The 16823-nt window shown below is 41.6% G+C and overlaps 1 protein-coding gene across 1 annotated transcript in view; it reads left to right on the forward strand.

The window, feature by feature from the left end:
* The window catches only part of hs2st1a (heparan sulfate 2-O-sulfotransferase 1a), a 32417-nt gene that overhangs the window by 10905 nt on the left and 4689 nt on the right, over positions 1-16823 (forward strand). The window contains exons 2-6 of the mRNA XM_084911906.1: positions 11632-11882; positions 11979-12064; positions 12317-12455; positions 13233-13330; positions 15378-15535. Of these exons, the coding sequence (XP_084768032.1) occupies positions 11632-11882; positions 11979-12064; positions 12317-12455; positions 13233-13330; positions 15378-15535 (732 nt within the window). The remainder of the gene's footprint in view (positions 1-11631; positions 11883-11978; positions 12065-12316; positions 12456-13232; positions 13331-15377; positions 15536-16823) is intronic.

The raw sequence follows: 16823 nt of genomic DNA on the forward strand, positions 1-16823 counted from the left end.
CCTCAAATCGTGAACAACATGGTTAAAATGTGCACGAGCTTCAAAAGCCTGTTGCTATATTAACGTTTACACTTATTACGGATGCCACCCACAGTCGCTTGTTAATTCATTCGGGTTCCATTTACATATTTTTGCATTTTGCTCTCAAATACCATCATTAAACTGGTATTCTAATGCGGCCTAAATAAAATAGGAATGCAGGCCTGTGAAACCCTCACTGAAAACAGCATTAAAGGGATTTTAACACTCTGCCCTAGTGTGGTGTTCTTTTTTTTTTTTTTTTAATCAGTAAATCAGACTATAAATGCATCCAAGTGGCCTGAGAGGCTGTACCAAGAGTAACCCTAGCAGACCTGAAGCTGTTTATTTCTTTTATATGAATTCTGCATCATAGACTTTATATAGAAGCTGTTCTCGTTGGTTGGGAAGCTCCCATTTTACAGTCTAGAGTTTCATTTTTGACTTTTGCATGAATGACAGGGTGAAGTGCTGACTCAGCAGCTTACTCTCGCTGAAAACTGAGCACAGACTTCTTGGACGACCTGTCAGCATAATTAACCTTCTTATTTTATTTGATATCTGATTTAAGTAAAAACGGTCCAGAAGACACCAACATTGCAAACGCTGCTGAAAGGTCCAGTTCACTGACTACGCTTTGCTGTGTCCATGGTGATGTAAATTTTAAGCGTTTGTCCAGTTCAGACTGGGGAGTTAAATATCCCAGTCCCACCCACAGAACCCACAGATTTGCACAAATGAGAAAACGACTCAGAGAAACCAAAACCATTATTGTACCCGACTGTAAACATGTTTATTCCTGCTGTGATGTTGGGTAATTTTGGTGCTCTGTGAGGATTGACTTTCTTGATTTTCACCTAGTTTACCCACAATGCATCACGGCCATAGACGGTTTAACCAAGGACACAGGTGTTGCACTAGTTGTAACTAGCAGAAATGGGTAGCGGGTTACAGGGGTGGGCATTAGCGCGTTAGCTTAAAGTCTGAGTCGCTAAAGGAGTTAGATCGTCATGGTAACATATAGGTTCAGGCTACGTTCAGAGTCTGAGTTTAAAATTGACTCTCAGTGTGCATCAAGTGTGATATACATTCTCTGCTGAGGAATTCCAGTTTATATAGACCACTTGTTGATGTTATTGGTACCGCTGACTGAAGTTACAGCAGTGCAAACTGTGGTTTGCTTTATCAGAGGATTCGCAGTCATTCAGCTGGAGATGCAGAAAATACTTAAATGATTTTTGTTTTAATGTTTTGACCTGATCTACAGCTTTGATTTCCAAATTTATAAGTTATCTTTGTAGGGTAATTATTAATCAGTAAACTTAATTTTACTTTGATCTGGTGACAAACTAAAGCAACAGTTTTTATTGTTTGTTTTTTTTTTGTTTGTTTTTTTTACATCTTCTTTATTAGTCATATCTGAACACACTGAGGGACATTTAATGTTTGCATGCATACAGATAAAAGTTTCAGAGCTAGAAATAAACTGCAGCGCCCAGCAGTAAAAATAAATGAATTAATTAACTGAAGAATTTATATTTATCTAACTGGTTGAGCTTGCAATGATTGTGAATTCAGGACTAATCTGCAGCATTACTCTCTTTCACCTTTTTTGCAGCACCAGTGTTGCATTTTACTGTTACACTGTAATATTCTGCATAGATCTCTATCACCCATTCCCCTGGTAATGTCTCTGATTGGAGTAGTCAGCACTCAATTGATCTGTTTTGTGAAGAAGAAGAGCTTCAAATGGTTCCTTCTTATGCAGCCTGAAGCACGGAGACTGAAGCAGAAAGCCAGAGTTAACGGAGAAAGCTAATAACCATCGTCGTGATCCTGATTATCTCCGACTAGGTTTTTAGGTTTTGTCAAGCCAGTCAACACAAAGAAAGCCTGGCTTCTTTCAGCTTGCCTCATTTGCAGTCTTTACACAAAAACATCATTAAAATCAGAACGTTTGCACATCTGCTAACCTGAAAATCCATTTTTATGCTTTTACACCTGGGGAAAGACATTTTCTGAAGAAAGATGTTTTCAGATGTGCACATTGTATAAGAATTGGTGACGTTGATCAAAAGGATCAATGACTTTTTTTTTTTTATGTCCTCTTCGAGTTTCTGCCATCTGGCTTATGGTTTTGTCGAGCGAAAGATTTTATTGAGCAATCCAAACTCTGACAGACCCGAAAAATGGGCAGAATTATTTTATCACCATCTTGAGAAGCCATGTGTATTTATATCCTCGGACGACCTTACACACAGCGGAAAGTTTCATATCGATCCAACACGGTGAGGTTTATAGACTTCAAACTGGAAATAGAAAACAGAGACTCAATGCTGACTGAAAATCCTGAGTTTAGACCTGCAGCTGAAGAGCGGAGTGGGACCTGATCTCCTGATGGTGAACTCGGTTCTTCATCCTTGGCCTGCAGATGCTTTACGTGAAGAGATGAAAGAAGAGAGACAAACATAAATGTTCACCTGTCCCACCCACTTATCATTATTAAACCTATGAATAGCTGTTGTCAGCTCCATCTAATAGAGTGTGGAGTTTTCCCCGGACTCCCATATATGCATTATTAATTACGTGTTACGGGGCGAAGAGGCGCAGAAGCACAGTCAACACAGGATATCTGAGTTGTGCTTGCAACCAGATCTGCACTGTTATACAAACATCGTTGTTATATCAAGATACAACTGCTCTGAGGAAGACTGCAATTCTATATGCATTCAGCCGCTTCAGGTTTCTGCACAGATTTGACTGCAGCGTTTGTGAGCCTTTGAGTGGAGGAAGCATTTAGCAGTGACAGAGACCTTCCTGCCGTGGTTTTTTTCTCCTTTTAGCAAATGCATTTACTGGCTCATCCTCTCGACAACACACGAGTTACCCACATATTATTCTCCTTCCCTTTGAAGCGCAGCTGCCTCTGAAAATGTTGGCTAATTCCCACTGCTTAGTCACTGACAATCTGTGCCAAGATGAGATCTGTTCCAATCAATCGCCCCCCACCCCACTCCTTTGCAACCTGTCAGACCCGCCTTTACTTAACAAGGCAGGGGAATGATGGGATCTGCCATCTGTGTAAATTGCTCCATAATCTCATCTGACTGGCTGTTTTCTGATGAAGCAGACAGAACGTGGCCGCCTTTACTCTTTCGGTTTTTCCCAGACATTATTGGCTCACCTGTCAGACAGCACTACTGGCTTCGATCGCACCAAAGACATATTAGGTTGGGAAATGGCAGGTTGAACCATGATGATTATCACCTCCATCTATCCTGGATTGTTATCATTAGTGTGGAGACATGTTTCGCATTTAAACTAGGAGATAAAAACAGCCCGCATGTGTTTGGGGCTGACTCGGTGTACTATTTGAATTTGATCCTGCTTCTTCATCTTCATCATCTGTATTTCAACTCCCCAGTTAAAGCCGACACTTTCAAAGCATTTTCTGCCAAAAAAAGGGCACTTTTGTAGTTTGTAGTCTGAACGTCTTCCTCCTAAATGACATTCAATGGAGTAATTGTGGACTTGAGACCCATACCACCTAACCACTGTCTGCGCTGACAAGGGTGCGTTTTGTTGTCGTCTCCCCATCTGAGGGATGCTTTGTGGGTATTTTCATGACAGAGATACCCTTGTTTTCAGCTACTTTTGTTGGGAAGCGAGGGAAAAATGTCGTTTTGAAGCTTTACAGGAGGATACGTGACCTTTACGTGGACTGTTTTTGATTAATTCAATTCCAGAGCCGACGCAGAAGCAGCAGAGAGGGCGCTTCCATCGCCCTCGGGTCGTTATAGTTGGAAATCTGACCTTAACAGTGCATCTCTGCACCTTCTAGTAAAAGCAGAACAAACAATTAAACAGAGAAACTCTCTTGTGAGCATTTATAGAGTCTCGCAAAGCAGCAGTGCCAGGTCCTGGGCGGGAAATATCGCGTCACTGTGAAACTTGTTATTTATTAGGATCTGCAGTGTAGCCAGACGTTTTATTTTCACACGTCACCCCCCTGGCTGGTTTGAAATAGTGGAGCCTTCCTGTTACTTATATTAAAATCTGACTTTGATGCATTGTTCGCCATCATTTAAAGCATTCTTAATCAAACTTCCCCTCCTTTTACGATCAATCTAGACAACAGACCAAACGGAGGCTCATTACATCTTCTTGTAGACAATAAATTTTTGTGTGTTTCTGTGCTGCTGCTGTCACTGACATCCCGTCAAATGTTGACTTGAATTCTCCTGGCTAAACACATACCAGTAAATCATCGCTCATACTGGGACTGTAGATGTATAGATTAGCTACCATGCAGCTATCCTGTGGTTAATGTTCTGCCATTAGCAAGCTGCTGCTTTAGCAAGTTTTAAGCTTGGACTAAATACAATTTCTGCAACAAAAATTTAAAGTTATCGTTTACTGTGCGACTCTTGTTTCGCCCTACTCGTCTTTATAACGTTGCTTCAGTTCATTGAGGTTTGCACCACAGCATTTCAGTTAAGGTCTAGACTTTCACCGGACCTTTGCAGCAGCTTGATTTTCTGTTGTTGATTTGTTGCTGTGCATGGCTTAATTGTCCTGTCGTATGAGCCAGTTTGTGCCAAGCTTTAGCTGTCACACAGATGATTGAGATTTGACTCTAGATATGACTACAGAGAACATCGTTCCAGAAGTCTTGAGGTTTGGTCAGATGCAACTTTGTAAGAGGGAAAAGGCTATTCCTGGAAATCTTTCCAAACAAACTTTAAATTAGTTCAGTCTTTTTTTTTTTCTAATCGTACTGTCGTGAATTTTAATTTGTAACATGTTAACAGACCTGTAGTGTCTGAAATCTAGGTCTTCTTTTTTTGTTTTCTCTTAACATTGCATGGTCTTCACACCGCGGAAGATTATGGTGTTTTCTTAACCCTCCTGAATGCTCCACGCCTGCTTTTATAGAGATTCTCACACTTAATCAAGTGCATTGGATTAAAAGAACAGAGCTGCTACTTATCCCCTTAATTTCTATTGAAGTAGTAAAGGTGTACTTTACTAGTTTTTCACACTGCTGTAGCTGCTAATTAGTGCTAACACAAGCTAGACCTAGCTGTCACTTAGAGCACTCCTCTTATATAAATTGTAATGGAAAAGTAAGAATTGAAGGATGTAAACATTTTAGTTTCTGCAGGGACCGACTCGTTTGATGAGACAGCCTCATGTGGTCAGTCGAGGAACTGCAGTTTTTGCCAGTTTGCAATCACAATTAGCTAATCCAGTGGTTCCCAAACTTTTTTGCTAGGCCCCGCTTTGTTTTACAAGAATGTTTGTAAACATTTTTTTCCCTTTTCATACCCCCCCCCATTGGCTCTGTGCCCCCCATAAGGGGCGGGTCCCACACATTGGGAACCTCTGAGCTAATCTTAGTGCTCTGTCTCATAAAAACTACTTGTTAATTTATTATAGCTCCTTTATTATTCTGTTCACACACCACTGACAGGTTGTCAGCCAGCAGATACATCTTAGCAATCAGAAATAAAATCACGTACTGGCCACATGGAAAATGGAAATCCAAGTCGTTTTTCTTTTACTTCTAGTTTGGGCTCCACCAGCTCATTGGGATAATATCGGTTCTTTTATCTAATAATGCTGAGGAGACCAAAGGCTGGTGGCATCCCTGCTACTCCAGCCCTGCCTCATAATAAACAGTGAGCAGATTCTCTGGCCACATTTTTGTCTGTCTCCATCTCAGACCTGGTTCGTCCTGGCCACCCTCCTTCTCCACAAAGCCCCCGCCTCCTTCTGTCTCCCCCAGCTGTACGCTACTGCGGAGAAGCGACGAGTGAATGAAACCTTTCTTTGAGCGTCAATGTTGCACTTGTGTGTCAAATCTAGCGGAGAAAAAGTTCCACGGCGTTAACAATTACCCCCATTTCCTTAGCACTTGAGTCTGCTGGAGACTTCTCTTTTTTTGTTTTGGTTTCTTTCCCACTGAAGTAATATGCAATTAAATAAAAGTTTTCAGGTGTGGTTTTAAAGTTTAAAGGAAGTTTTTTTTTATTTTTTATTTTTTTTATTTTTTTTTTTTATAATGCGCTCCAGTGTGCGTGGGTTTTGCACGTCTCTGTTCCTGTCTGTCATTCTGATCTCGTTTGAATGCACCCAACACCTTCACAGCCACTTAGTGCAAGCGGCCTTGTTTATCTGTCTCTGTGTTCGGTTCTCTGCGGCTGCCAGCAACGCTGAAAAGCTGCACCAACAGATTCCTCTCACAGCATGTTTCATTTTCCTTGTCATCGCTTAACTAACAATGCCAATGCAGGTTCTGCTCAGTTTGGTCGGCCCTGAATCTCTCCCTGTCGGTCTGACTTTACTCCTTTTTCCTCTGATAATCCACCCTCTGCTAAATGTGTCCAAAGGCTGAATTATATTAGAAATTCAGAAGTGCACAATTTATCCAAATGTTCGTGAGTGCTGCAGTGGTGACATAACTGTCCCCCTGGAAACCTGGCACTGCAAAACAGTAGCATGCATCCAAGTCTATATAGAGGGGGACGAGGAGAAACAGCAGCAGCAGACTAACTCAATTTTTTTTTTATACAGCAGCAAACTAGATCTCCTGCCTGTCATCCTTCATTGATTTTGCAATCCAGCGGCATCCAAGCAGAACCATACAAGCCCATAGACCTCAGTCTGCCGCTGATAGCCGATCTCTATTACCCACCTAGCTCAAGGCTTCAGTTCGAGGGGCTAAACTTCTCAGGGGAAGAGGCAGAGAGCTCCAACTGGCGTATCGGAGCGACGGTAAATTTATGAGCTGCTTGGAGAACGGATCATCTTCTCTCCCCCACTTTTATTATCCCATCAGATCTGACGTGATAGCAATAATACATGACGGCCTGTCACATTCTGCAGATCTGGCGGCGAATATGAATGATGATTTCAAATGCCTGGGTCTAATCGGCGTTAAATTGCTTTAGTAAATATGTTCAGCTACCAGCACTCTGTCTTCCTCCTGTCTCTGACTTTGAATGAAGCTCAGAGTAATAGGCTTGTAGTTGTCACAATGTTTAAGACCCGTGTTGGCGTCACGGTTCATAATTAGCTTTTAATGCACATAGTCGGCTTGAGGGGAGGAAATCGACGGAAATGTGGAATGAAAAGAGGCCTGCTGTGTGGCCATAGTAATTCAGGCTTTTGTTCTCTAATTAAATGACCTCAGAAGGGAGCGCTAAGCTTAAGTTTGTGTGTGGGGCGCCCTCTGATATGGAGGTTTGCGCCAAGTGTGTTCAATCTTGCAATGAATAGGGCGTCTACTACAAAGCCCAAGAAGCCCTCTCCGTGTCCCCTTCGCCTCCTTGTTAACTGTTGGAAATTTGGCACAAAACGCCGTGTCTTTAACAAGTGGCTCACAGCCCCTTCACATAGTTCAAGACACTGTAGTTAGGGACACGGTAGTCCCCGGTGTTTTCTCACTATTCTATCCTTCAGTTTTAAAAGCAAGACACTGAAAGACTTCCCTGCAAGCTGAAGCTGCACATACTCTTCCATTAGTGTGTTTATTCCACGGCAAAGCAAATTGCACGTTCTTCTCTTTCTTTCTTTCTTTCTCTCTCTGATGTCTGCGGTTCGAGACGGACAGAGCCGAAGCCTGTGGGAACACATTTTAACAGTTACCTCCATTTATTTGTGTTTGTATTTTAACCATGTGGGCTAATTTGGTTCTACTTTGAACGGGGTTTTGTTTGCCATGCGCACACAGTTTCAAACCATGTTGTTTTAAATATATGCAGCTGCAGTCGAAGCACTTACTCCTTGCTCTGGATAATCCACAGACCTCGCTGTCATCAGTTCTCACTGGGAGTATTTTATTTAATGGAAAGTAGTCCCAGTAAAACACTCCTGACAGTGAGGCCTGTGGATTATTTAGAGTAACTGGAGCACTGGAAAAAGTTGCTGTTGAATATTTCAGATGTTTCTTTTTCTTTCTTTAAGCTGTAAGCACTGGAAACACGTTTTCATTCATAATATATTTGGCATGTGAGAAGTGAGGTAGATATGTGGATTAAAGCTGCTTTTAAGTTCAGATGATGAACGTTTTCTGAATAACCAGCACGAATAGCACAAATCAAACACAAATTTACGGGTTAATTAATTTTAATTCATGAAATGCCAGTTTTATGGAACTTTATATTGTAAAGCAAAGAACCTACGATATTAGAGAGAAAACCCCAACAGTCATGTGACCCCATCTGTCAAAACAGGTTATTTTATTGTTTTAGCTATTTGCCAAACAGTACTGAAGATACAGAAATATAATGAGCACCAGCTAAAGTGCAAGCTCTCAGGTTTAATAAAAATATTAGATTAACCATTGAGGAATTACATTCGTCTATATTTGTCATATAACTTGAGAGTGATTATGCTTTTTTTCATTTTGTTTGTTTGTTTTTGTCCATATAGGCCTCGGTCACACAGGTCTAAAAACCCCTTGCAGGTTAAAAATAATTACAAGGTGATTCTCTCAGTGACACGAACCAGAAACGGAGAACATTCACCTTCAAAGTAAAAGTTATGCTTTACACAGCAACCGACACATTTCAAAAGGTTCAGCTTTTACACTGAAGGTGAACAATCCCACGTTTTAAGTTTGCATCGCGCTTTTCAGAGTTTGACTGCCATCGTGTAATTAGTTTGCAAGTGTTTGGAGACAAGTCAGCAACTTCCATAAAAACTCCTGGCCACCTCAGCAACCTGTTAGTGATCCAAATAGTCGCAGCACCAAATACTTCTTTGTGACAACTTTTACACCACCAACTGCCAGCAACCTCCAGCATCCACTTGCCAGCCGGAGGCAGAATGCACATTTTTCCCTAGAAGCAGGTGGTTGCCAATGGGTCATCAATTTCACAGTGACTACCTCTTTCATCCACTTGCAACCAGTCAGGGATTATTTCTTTTTCCCTTGTGGTCGGTGGTTGCCAGCCCTTAAATAACAAAAAGTATGTCATTGTCCAAAATTATATAGACCTCATTGTGGGAAGTATAGGAAAAATAACTAAGATGTAATATAGGGCTGTGCGATATGAACAAAATCTCATATCCCGATATAAGAATTCTATCGTCCTGATAGCGATATAACTCACAAAAATGTAACATTTTCTGTAAATTCTGTGAATCTCGGGCAGCTCGACTTGCGGGAAGTGTTTCCAGCTGTGCGTCATGTAGCTGGAGTCGAGTGTTTTAACCGATGCATGAAACTAGACATTTTTAGACATAAGTTGTAATGCCCGCGGTTTTCTTTGTGAGTATTTATTACACAGCGTGCTGCGGGGAAAAGCCTGTTCTAACGTTTGAGTCTAAGGTTTATTTTTTAGCACCTGACGGCTCTTTTTTTACTTCTCATCCGTAAACTCTGTCCATCTGCTCTTTCACGTGATTCAGTTTATTTTGAAAAGTCTCAACAGGATCTTGAGCTTTATTGTGAAAGGTTTATGTGGAACATAAACAAGCGGACACGCGATGGTGTTACCGTCGTTGCTGCTAACCACAACGCATAAAAACAGGCGCTTGTCCCTCCGTAGTGTGGTTATATTAAATATAAGAGAAAGAGAGAGCTTTAAGAAATTAATATAGCCACTGCAGTGACCATCAAAACGATGAAAAAATATTACCGTAAACAGTTTATTTTTGCGACACCACGAAACAAACATAGCCTAAAATGAAACGATAGACGTTTTTATATCGTCATCCAATATATATCGTTATATCGAACAGCCCTAATGTAATATAATATTTGGAATAACCATTATATTAAGGTTCCCATCATTCATATGAGTCAACTCTCTGTCAAACCCTTTAAAAATAAAGAGTGTGTCCTTAAGACACCTGGCACTGCACACCCGTAAAACTCTTCTTTTGTCTTTGCCAGTCTCTCTGCTGTTACAGTACTCCATTTTAAAAATAATCCAAAACGACACTTGATCCCATGTGGTAAAGTTTCAACATAGCAACTGTTATTTCTGTTGTTGTTGGCCAAGGCGCGCTTTGGACGGACACGCGAATGAGTATCTCCATTACAGCTGTTCTGCACGCTGACAGCCTTCAGCCATTACAGCCACCTGGCACGTCTCCACGCCGTCAGTCCAGTTGTGAGCATGCGGAAACGGCGAGGCACCGTCAGAAACCAGAGCTCGCTTTCATGAGTGGAACATTAACAGCTGCTCGGGAAGGTGTAAGAGCAGGGGCTGAGAGTATGTTCGCATTCACACAGATGAAGGAGAGGCTGCCGAATCGCAGATGACATCTTAATTGGCCTTTTGGCGCCAGATGCCAGCCTGGAAAGACGTCCAGGCCAGGTCCAAGCTGTAACTGTGTCTCAGTTGCCAGGCACGGCATTAGGAAAGGTTTTTAGGAGCCTAGTGGCTCTGCTGGGAGCTCCCACGGGTATTAGGTTCTCCAGTGTTGTGCTGCCTCCCCTCCTCGTACAAACACCCTTCTTCTCTCTCCATGCTTCCTGCAGAGCACTCTGAGGCTTTGTCAACACCCGTCAATCTGAGGCGAATTCAGATAAAGAAAAGCCCAAGGACGACAAAGGCCAGGCCTTCTTTGTGTTCAATCTATTCACACTGAGCTACTGGGGTCTGGCTTTTCTGCAGCTTCGTGCAGTGTTTAGGTGGAAACAGCCCCCCCACACCTCACAAAAAACCCTCCACCCTTCTCATTTAAGCTACATTGATGTCCTGCAAATGTCCAGTTAGCCACCAAATAACTGCCAACCTCTAACCCTGAACCACCTCTTACTGTTCCCTTTCCCACTCCCCTTTATGTGATACCTTTCTCAGAAGAATCATTTGCCATTACCCTGAGCCTGTTCTACATGCTAGTCCAAATGAAGGTACATTTATTTGATCTAAAATATGAGCAAACACACAGTCCACTCTGCAGTTAAATGAGGAGAGTGAAAGTAAAGGTAGAGGACTGATATTAAAGATGAATCTGATTAGCGAACAAGAGAAGCGGTACCACAGTGTGAAATGGGCTGCTCACAAAATGATTACCTAATATTCCTGTTTGACATTACTCTTGATCCTCGGCGTGAAGCAGGGAAAGATCTTGAAGCTCTCCCGACAGATGGTGAAATGAAAATCCATTTTTAATGAAGTTACAGTTTAGTCTCTCACACAGCGCTGACGCTTCTGACAAGGAAACACGATATTTTAAGGTGTAAGTGGATCAGATTTGAATCAAAGACTATATTTGTAGCATGCATATCAAGTACAGTGAGTGTTGGATCATAGTTGTAAGTAAGAAAACACAAAGCTTTGAGGATTTGGGATGCTCTGAAATCAAACTGGAGCGTGTGGTCTTCTTATTTTTCTCTTAAATCGATCAGTAGTTTAACAAATGAGCTGGACCTTTTTCATGGAAAAGTTCCTGCTGTTATTCTGCTTCACAGGGAGGTCAAAGGTCAAGTTCAGCTTGAGAACAGCTTCACCTGGAGCTTGAGTAATCAGTAATTCACTGAAGGACTTTTTTAATCTTTCCTTTCAGGCAACTGTCATAAAAAAAAAAAAAAAAAAAAAATCAAACTTCTGCATCTTGAACTCGCCTTTTTCTAATTTCCGTTCGTCTCCCCAGAACGAGCCATCGCCAGACACGAGGTACGAGAGATCGAGCAGAGGCACACGCAAGACAGCCTGCGGGAGCGGGACTCAGCCGCAGCGCTGTCCAACAGCGAGGATGACGTGGTCATCATCTACAACCGGGTGCCCAAGACAGCCAGCACTTCCTTCACCAACATCGCCTACGACCTGTGCGGGAAGAACCACTACCACGTCCTGCACATCAACACCACCAAGAACAACCCGGTCATGTCCCTCCAGGACCAGGTCAGAGGGCCTGCATTTCCTCCATCTTCCTACACCTGATCATCTTTGTCTGCTACGGAGGTCATTATTGTGATATGTTGATTTTGGTTTGTTCAGGTGCGGTTTGTAAAGAATGTGACTGAATGGAGGGAAATGAAGCCGGCTTTCTACCACGGACACGTCTCCTTCCTGGATTTCACCAAGTAAAGAAACCTTCATTTCACATAGTGTTTGTTTTTTTTTTTTTCTCCACAGCCCTGTAACCAGTTAATCCACCCTGCTGTGGCTTTGATCAGCTGACTCCACCTTGTGGTCACTTAAAGCTGTTCACTCTCAGAGTGAAAAGCAAATTGTAGCTATTTGAATGTTTAAGAAAACAAAATTGCATAAAAACAAAAATTCTGTTTCATGCATTTTGACCTGGTGAGTTTTCTGAAACGAGTAATTCTCCTCAGGTTCGGAGTGAAGAAGAAGCCCATCTACATAAATGTGATTAGGGACCCAATTGAAAGGCTGGTGTCCTATTATTACTTTTTACGTTTCGGGGACGACTACAGGCCCGGCTTGAGACGCAGAAAACAAGGAGACAAGAAGGTAAAACAGCTTTATTCTTTTATTTAAAGAATGGATTCATTTTCATTTAAATAACAGGGATCTGTGGATGAAATCTCACTTAATATTTGGCTTGAGTGATCAAACCGAGCGTTTATCTTCCAGAGCTCAGCATTTTGAGGCCTCTGTGCTGCCGACAGTCATCAAGGCATTGAGTGTTTTTGGGGTGTCCGTGGTTGAATCCCGTGGTTGTAAATGGAAAAACATCAGGAATGCTAGCAAAAAAAACCCGAATTACATCTGGCACAAATGTTCATTTGGACTCAAGGATGAGCTCATTAAAAGTTAGTAGTCAAGATCAGTGTCACCTCAGAAGTTGAGAATTCGCAGTTTAATTATCGCTAAATTTCACACAAATGCCTCTAACGGGAAAATCCGATAAAGTGGTGACATAAAATGTGACCAGACTGGGTTGTTACCAGCTACTTAACTAGCATACCACTGTGAGGTGGTAATTCCAGTTAAAACAAAATTCCCTCTGTTTCATTTCTCCCAAATGTGTGTTTTGTTTTTTCTTTTGAACTAGAAGAAAAAATTACTGGAGAATTGAAGTTCTGACTAAACTGTGGAAAATAACCACTTAAAGTAACTTTTAAAGGCTCGGTGTAGCTTCAGGATTATATTTGTGCATAAAGCCACTTCGGAATGTTGTCGTCTTTCTTTTGTTTCTAAGTGCATTAAGGGATATGAAGGACTAATATGAAGGAACACTTATCTTTTCGTCTACTTTCTTGGTGTTTTTCATGTTCTGTGTTTCAGACGTTCGATGAATGTGTATCAGCTGGTGGCTCGGACTGCGCTCCCGAGAAGCTCTGGCTCCAGATTCCCTTTTTCTGTGGTCACTACTCCGAATGCTGGTGAGAATTCAAACACCTGCTGCTCCTGCTGTGTCGCATTCAGACCACACTGAGTCTGAGATTATCAAACATGTGTCCTTTTTTTAGACATTTGCATGTTGACAGAAGAGATCTGGTTATATTGCAACCAAAAACAGGAATGAACAGGCTTAACGATACAGCTTATGTGTAGCTATAATAGTGTAGCTATAAATCAATACACTACTGTTTTGTTTTCTTCGGGGTGTGCATTGTGTGTTTAAATTTTTTTTTTTTTTTAAAAATGAGCAAAGCAGACAAGATGAGAACAAAAGAAGAAGTAGCAGACCTGAAAAAACTACAGCAGAGAGCAAAGTATCCCAAAGTCATGTCAGGCTTTCATGTAGCATCATTGCTGTTGGTAATCAGTGGATGGATCAACTAATGTTGCAGGTCCTGTGTCAGGCCTGTGCTGGGTGTTTAACTGTTTCTTAACACATAACTTTTCAGATACTGTTCATCAGTCACAGGGAGGTTGTTTTTTTTTTTAAACTTGCCATTTCTTTTATCCTCCAATGTCCAGTTTTTTTGTTTTTTTTGGGGGGGGTGTATTAGCCAAAAACACCATGCTGAGTTTTTGGCTAATAGTTCTTTTGGGAATCACCTTGTTGGTGCAAAAGTACTGTTTTATGCCAGTTTAACTGTGTTATCTTCAGCATTTTCTACGGATTCAACTGCAGAAATTGGTTGACAGGGCAGATATAGTGTTTTCATAAAAGAGTGGTTAAAGACAGACTATTAAACCATCTATCCATCTTCTTTCGCTGGGGTCGGGTCGCGGGGCAGCAGTCTTAGCAGAAAAGCCCAGACCTCGCTCTCCGTGGCCACCTCCTCTAGCTTGTCCGGTGGAACACCAAGGCGTTCCCAGGGCAGCTGACAGACATAATCCCTCCAGCGTGTCCTGGGTCTGGTCCTTGGCCTCCGAAAGAAAACCGGTTCCTCCTAAAACAGTCAGGTACAAGAACTTGACTGAAAATGAGCGAAAAAGCAGCCGATGTCTGAAGAAAAACTTCTGAAAGCCCGGAGAACCATTGCTCAAGAGCACTTTAAAAAAAAAAAAAAACTGCATTATAAGTCTGGCTCCTTGGGAGCAAAATAGGAATAAATCAGGACTGGCTCGAGACATTTGCACAGTATCAAAAGTTAAATATGCTTGGTTGGGTTCAGATTTAACACCACTGTTAGGGTAGGAATAAATGCAGCGGTGAGATATTTTTCTCTGGGTTTGTTGTCAGCAACACAAACAAGCAAAGTCACTGACCTCGTCTTTTCCTCGGTGCATGCAGATGAAATTGTTAAAAAAGACGTGATGTATCAGTTTTGTTCAATAGAGCACCACATTCAGTCATTCTCTGCTTTGCTACACTCTCTCCTCAAGGTCTCCAGTAGCCCTCTCACTGCCTTGAGCCGTTCTCTCTACATTGTGTTTTCTTCCTTTTTTATCAGTCTCTCGCTGACCCTACTCATCCCTCTCACCCTGACTAATCCTTTGCCAACTCTGCTTTCCATCTTTTAACCATCTACCCTCTTGCTGACTGAAGGTCTGAGTGTCTGGGATTTAGAGAGCAGTATATTAAAGTAATGGAAAGGCCCTTGGAAACATTAAATAAATAGTGAAGACAAAAAGGTGAGGTCAGTGCAGCCAGTCATAGATTGATGTGTTTAAGAAGGCCTTGCCAACAATTTACTTTATAGGTTTAAACAATCCTTATTTTATTTTCACTACCAAGCTTTTTATTTTTTTTCCTTTTGCTCCGCTCTCCTGTTGTCTCAACCCTCTCCGGACTCACGGCTCACCTAATCGTTCATCCTGTCTGTCTTTCAGCTCCTCTCTGCTGCTCTTCTCTCCATCACCTCCTCTTCCTCCGTGTCAGGCCTTACATCATTCTTCCCCTCCATTTCTGCTCAGTTTTTCCAAGCTGTGTGGGATTTTTTTCCCATCCAGCAGAGCAGCGACTCCCTGAGAATAAAGAGAAAATATCTACATCGAAAAGAAAAACATGACTTTTTTTTCTTTTTTTGTGTGTAGGAACGTGGGCAGTCAGTGGGCTCTGGAGCAGGCAAAGTACAACCTGGTGAATGAGTACATGTTGGTCGGTGTAACAGAAGAGCTGGAAGATTTTGTCATGATGCTGGAGGCCGCGCTGCCACGCTTCTTCAAAGGAGCCACTGAGCTGTACAAAACAGGTGCTGCTCCTGCCACACAGTGTAAAGAATATATGTGTGTGTATGTATGTTTTTTATTTCTCTGACTACTGCACAGTGATGATGCACAGTCACTGTGCCTAGTCAAGTGTCAGGCAATTAACAGTTAATTAAAGAACTACTTATTTCACAGTGCGTGGTTTTTGTTTTGGGTTTGTTTGGTTTTTTTAATACAGAGCAAATAAACTTGACACTATTTAGTGGCCTGTTTCCAGAGTTAAATGGACAGTTAACTGCAAAGTCATATTTATCTATTATTCATCTTTATTGTAGGGCTATTTATTCCTTTTAGATACACTATATTGCCAGAAGTATTCATTCACCCATCCAAATCATCTAATTCAGGTGTTCCAATCACTTTCATGGCCACAGCCGTATAAAAGATACTGTGATGTATAATGTGCAGAGGTGGCCAACTTTCTGTAGAGTCAATGCTACAGATCTTCAAACTTCATGTGGGCTTCAGATTAGCTCAAGAACTGTATGTAGAGAGCTTTGTGGAATGGGTTTATCATATTAAAGCCAATGGATTAAATTGGGATCTTACGCAAGTGCTTGTGACGGCAGACGAGCATATACTTTTGGCAATATAGTGTCATTTTGGTGCAAGTTGCCTTGTTTTGGAGATACTGGCTATAAAATCTGCTGAGTCTGATCCATCTTGATCAGTCATGGTCATGTGTGGGTGATGATGAATGATAAAAACACTTATGTATTTTATTTTTACATTTCTGAAGAAAAGGCTTAAATAACTGTGCGTCACACACCAGCACAATCTAAATGAATAAAAGTCCTATTTTTAGGTGAACTGGCCCTTTAAGACAGCCTCCCCCCCCACACACACAGACACACACATGTTTAGTGTTTGCTATTTGTATGTCCAATAAACAGCTGTGTTATGTAGGATTTTGTTGTTGTCGGTTGTGTAGTTTATATTAGAAAAAGCTCACACTAAGTATGCTTTAATGTTGCTGTTGTCACGGCAGACATTTTGACACGAAGCAGCAGGAAGTCACTTTAATGAAGGCCACGCACCTAAACAGAAAAGAAGCTGCTGCTGTTTCATGTGAAAATGGCAACTGTTCAAGGATCTCGAAAAAAAGAAAAGGTGTCGTTCTGATTGAAGCTGCTTGTTGTTAATGCCAGTGGATTAACAAAAGAACTGCAACAATCGCTTCTGCAAAATTAACAAAAGTAACACTTAAATGCATTACCAGTAAATATAACAGGCCGCTTATGTACTAAGTACTGAATGATTGAGTTCATGTCC

This window comes from Perissodus microlepis, chromosome 18, assembly GCF_051167445.1.
Source record: "Perissodus microlepis isolate ML-2025 ecotype Zambia chromosome 18, ASM5116744v1, whole genome shotgun sequence".
Classification (NCBI taxonomy): domain Eukaryota; kingdom Metazoa; phylum Chordata; class Actinopteri; order Cichliformes; family Cichlidae; genus Perissodus; species Perissodus microlepis.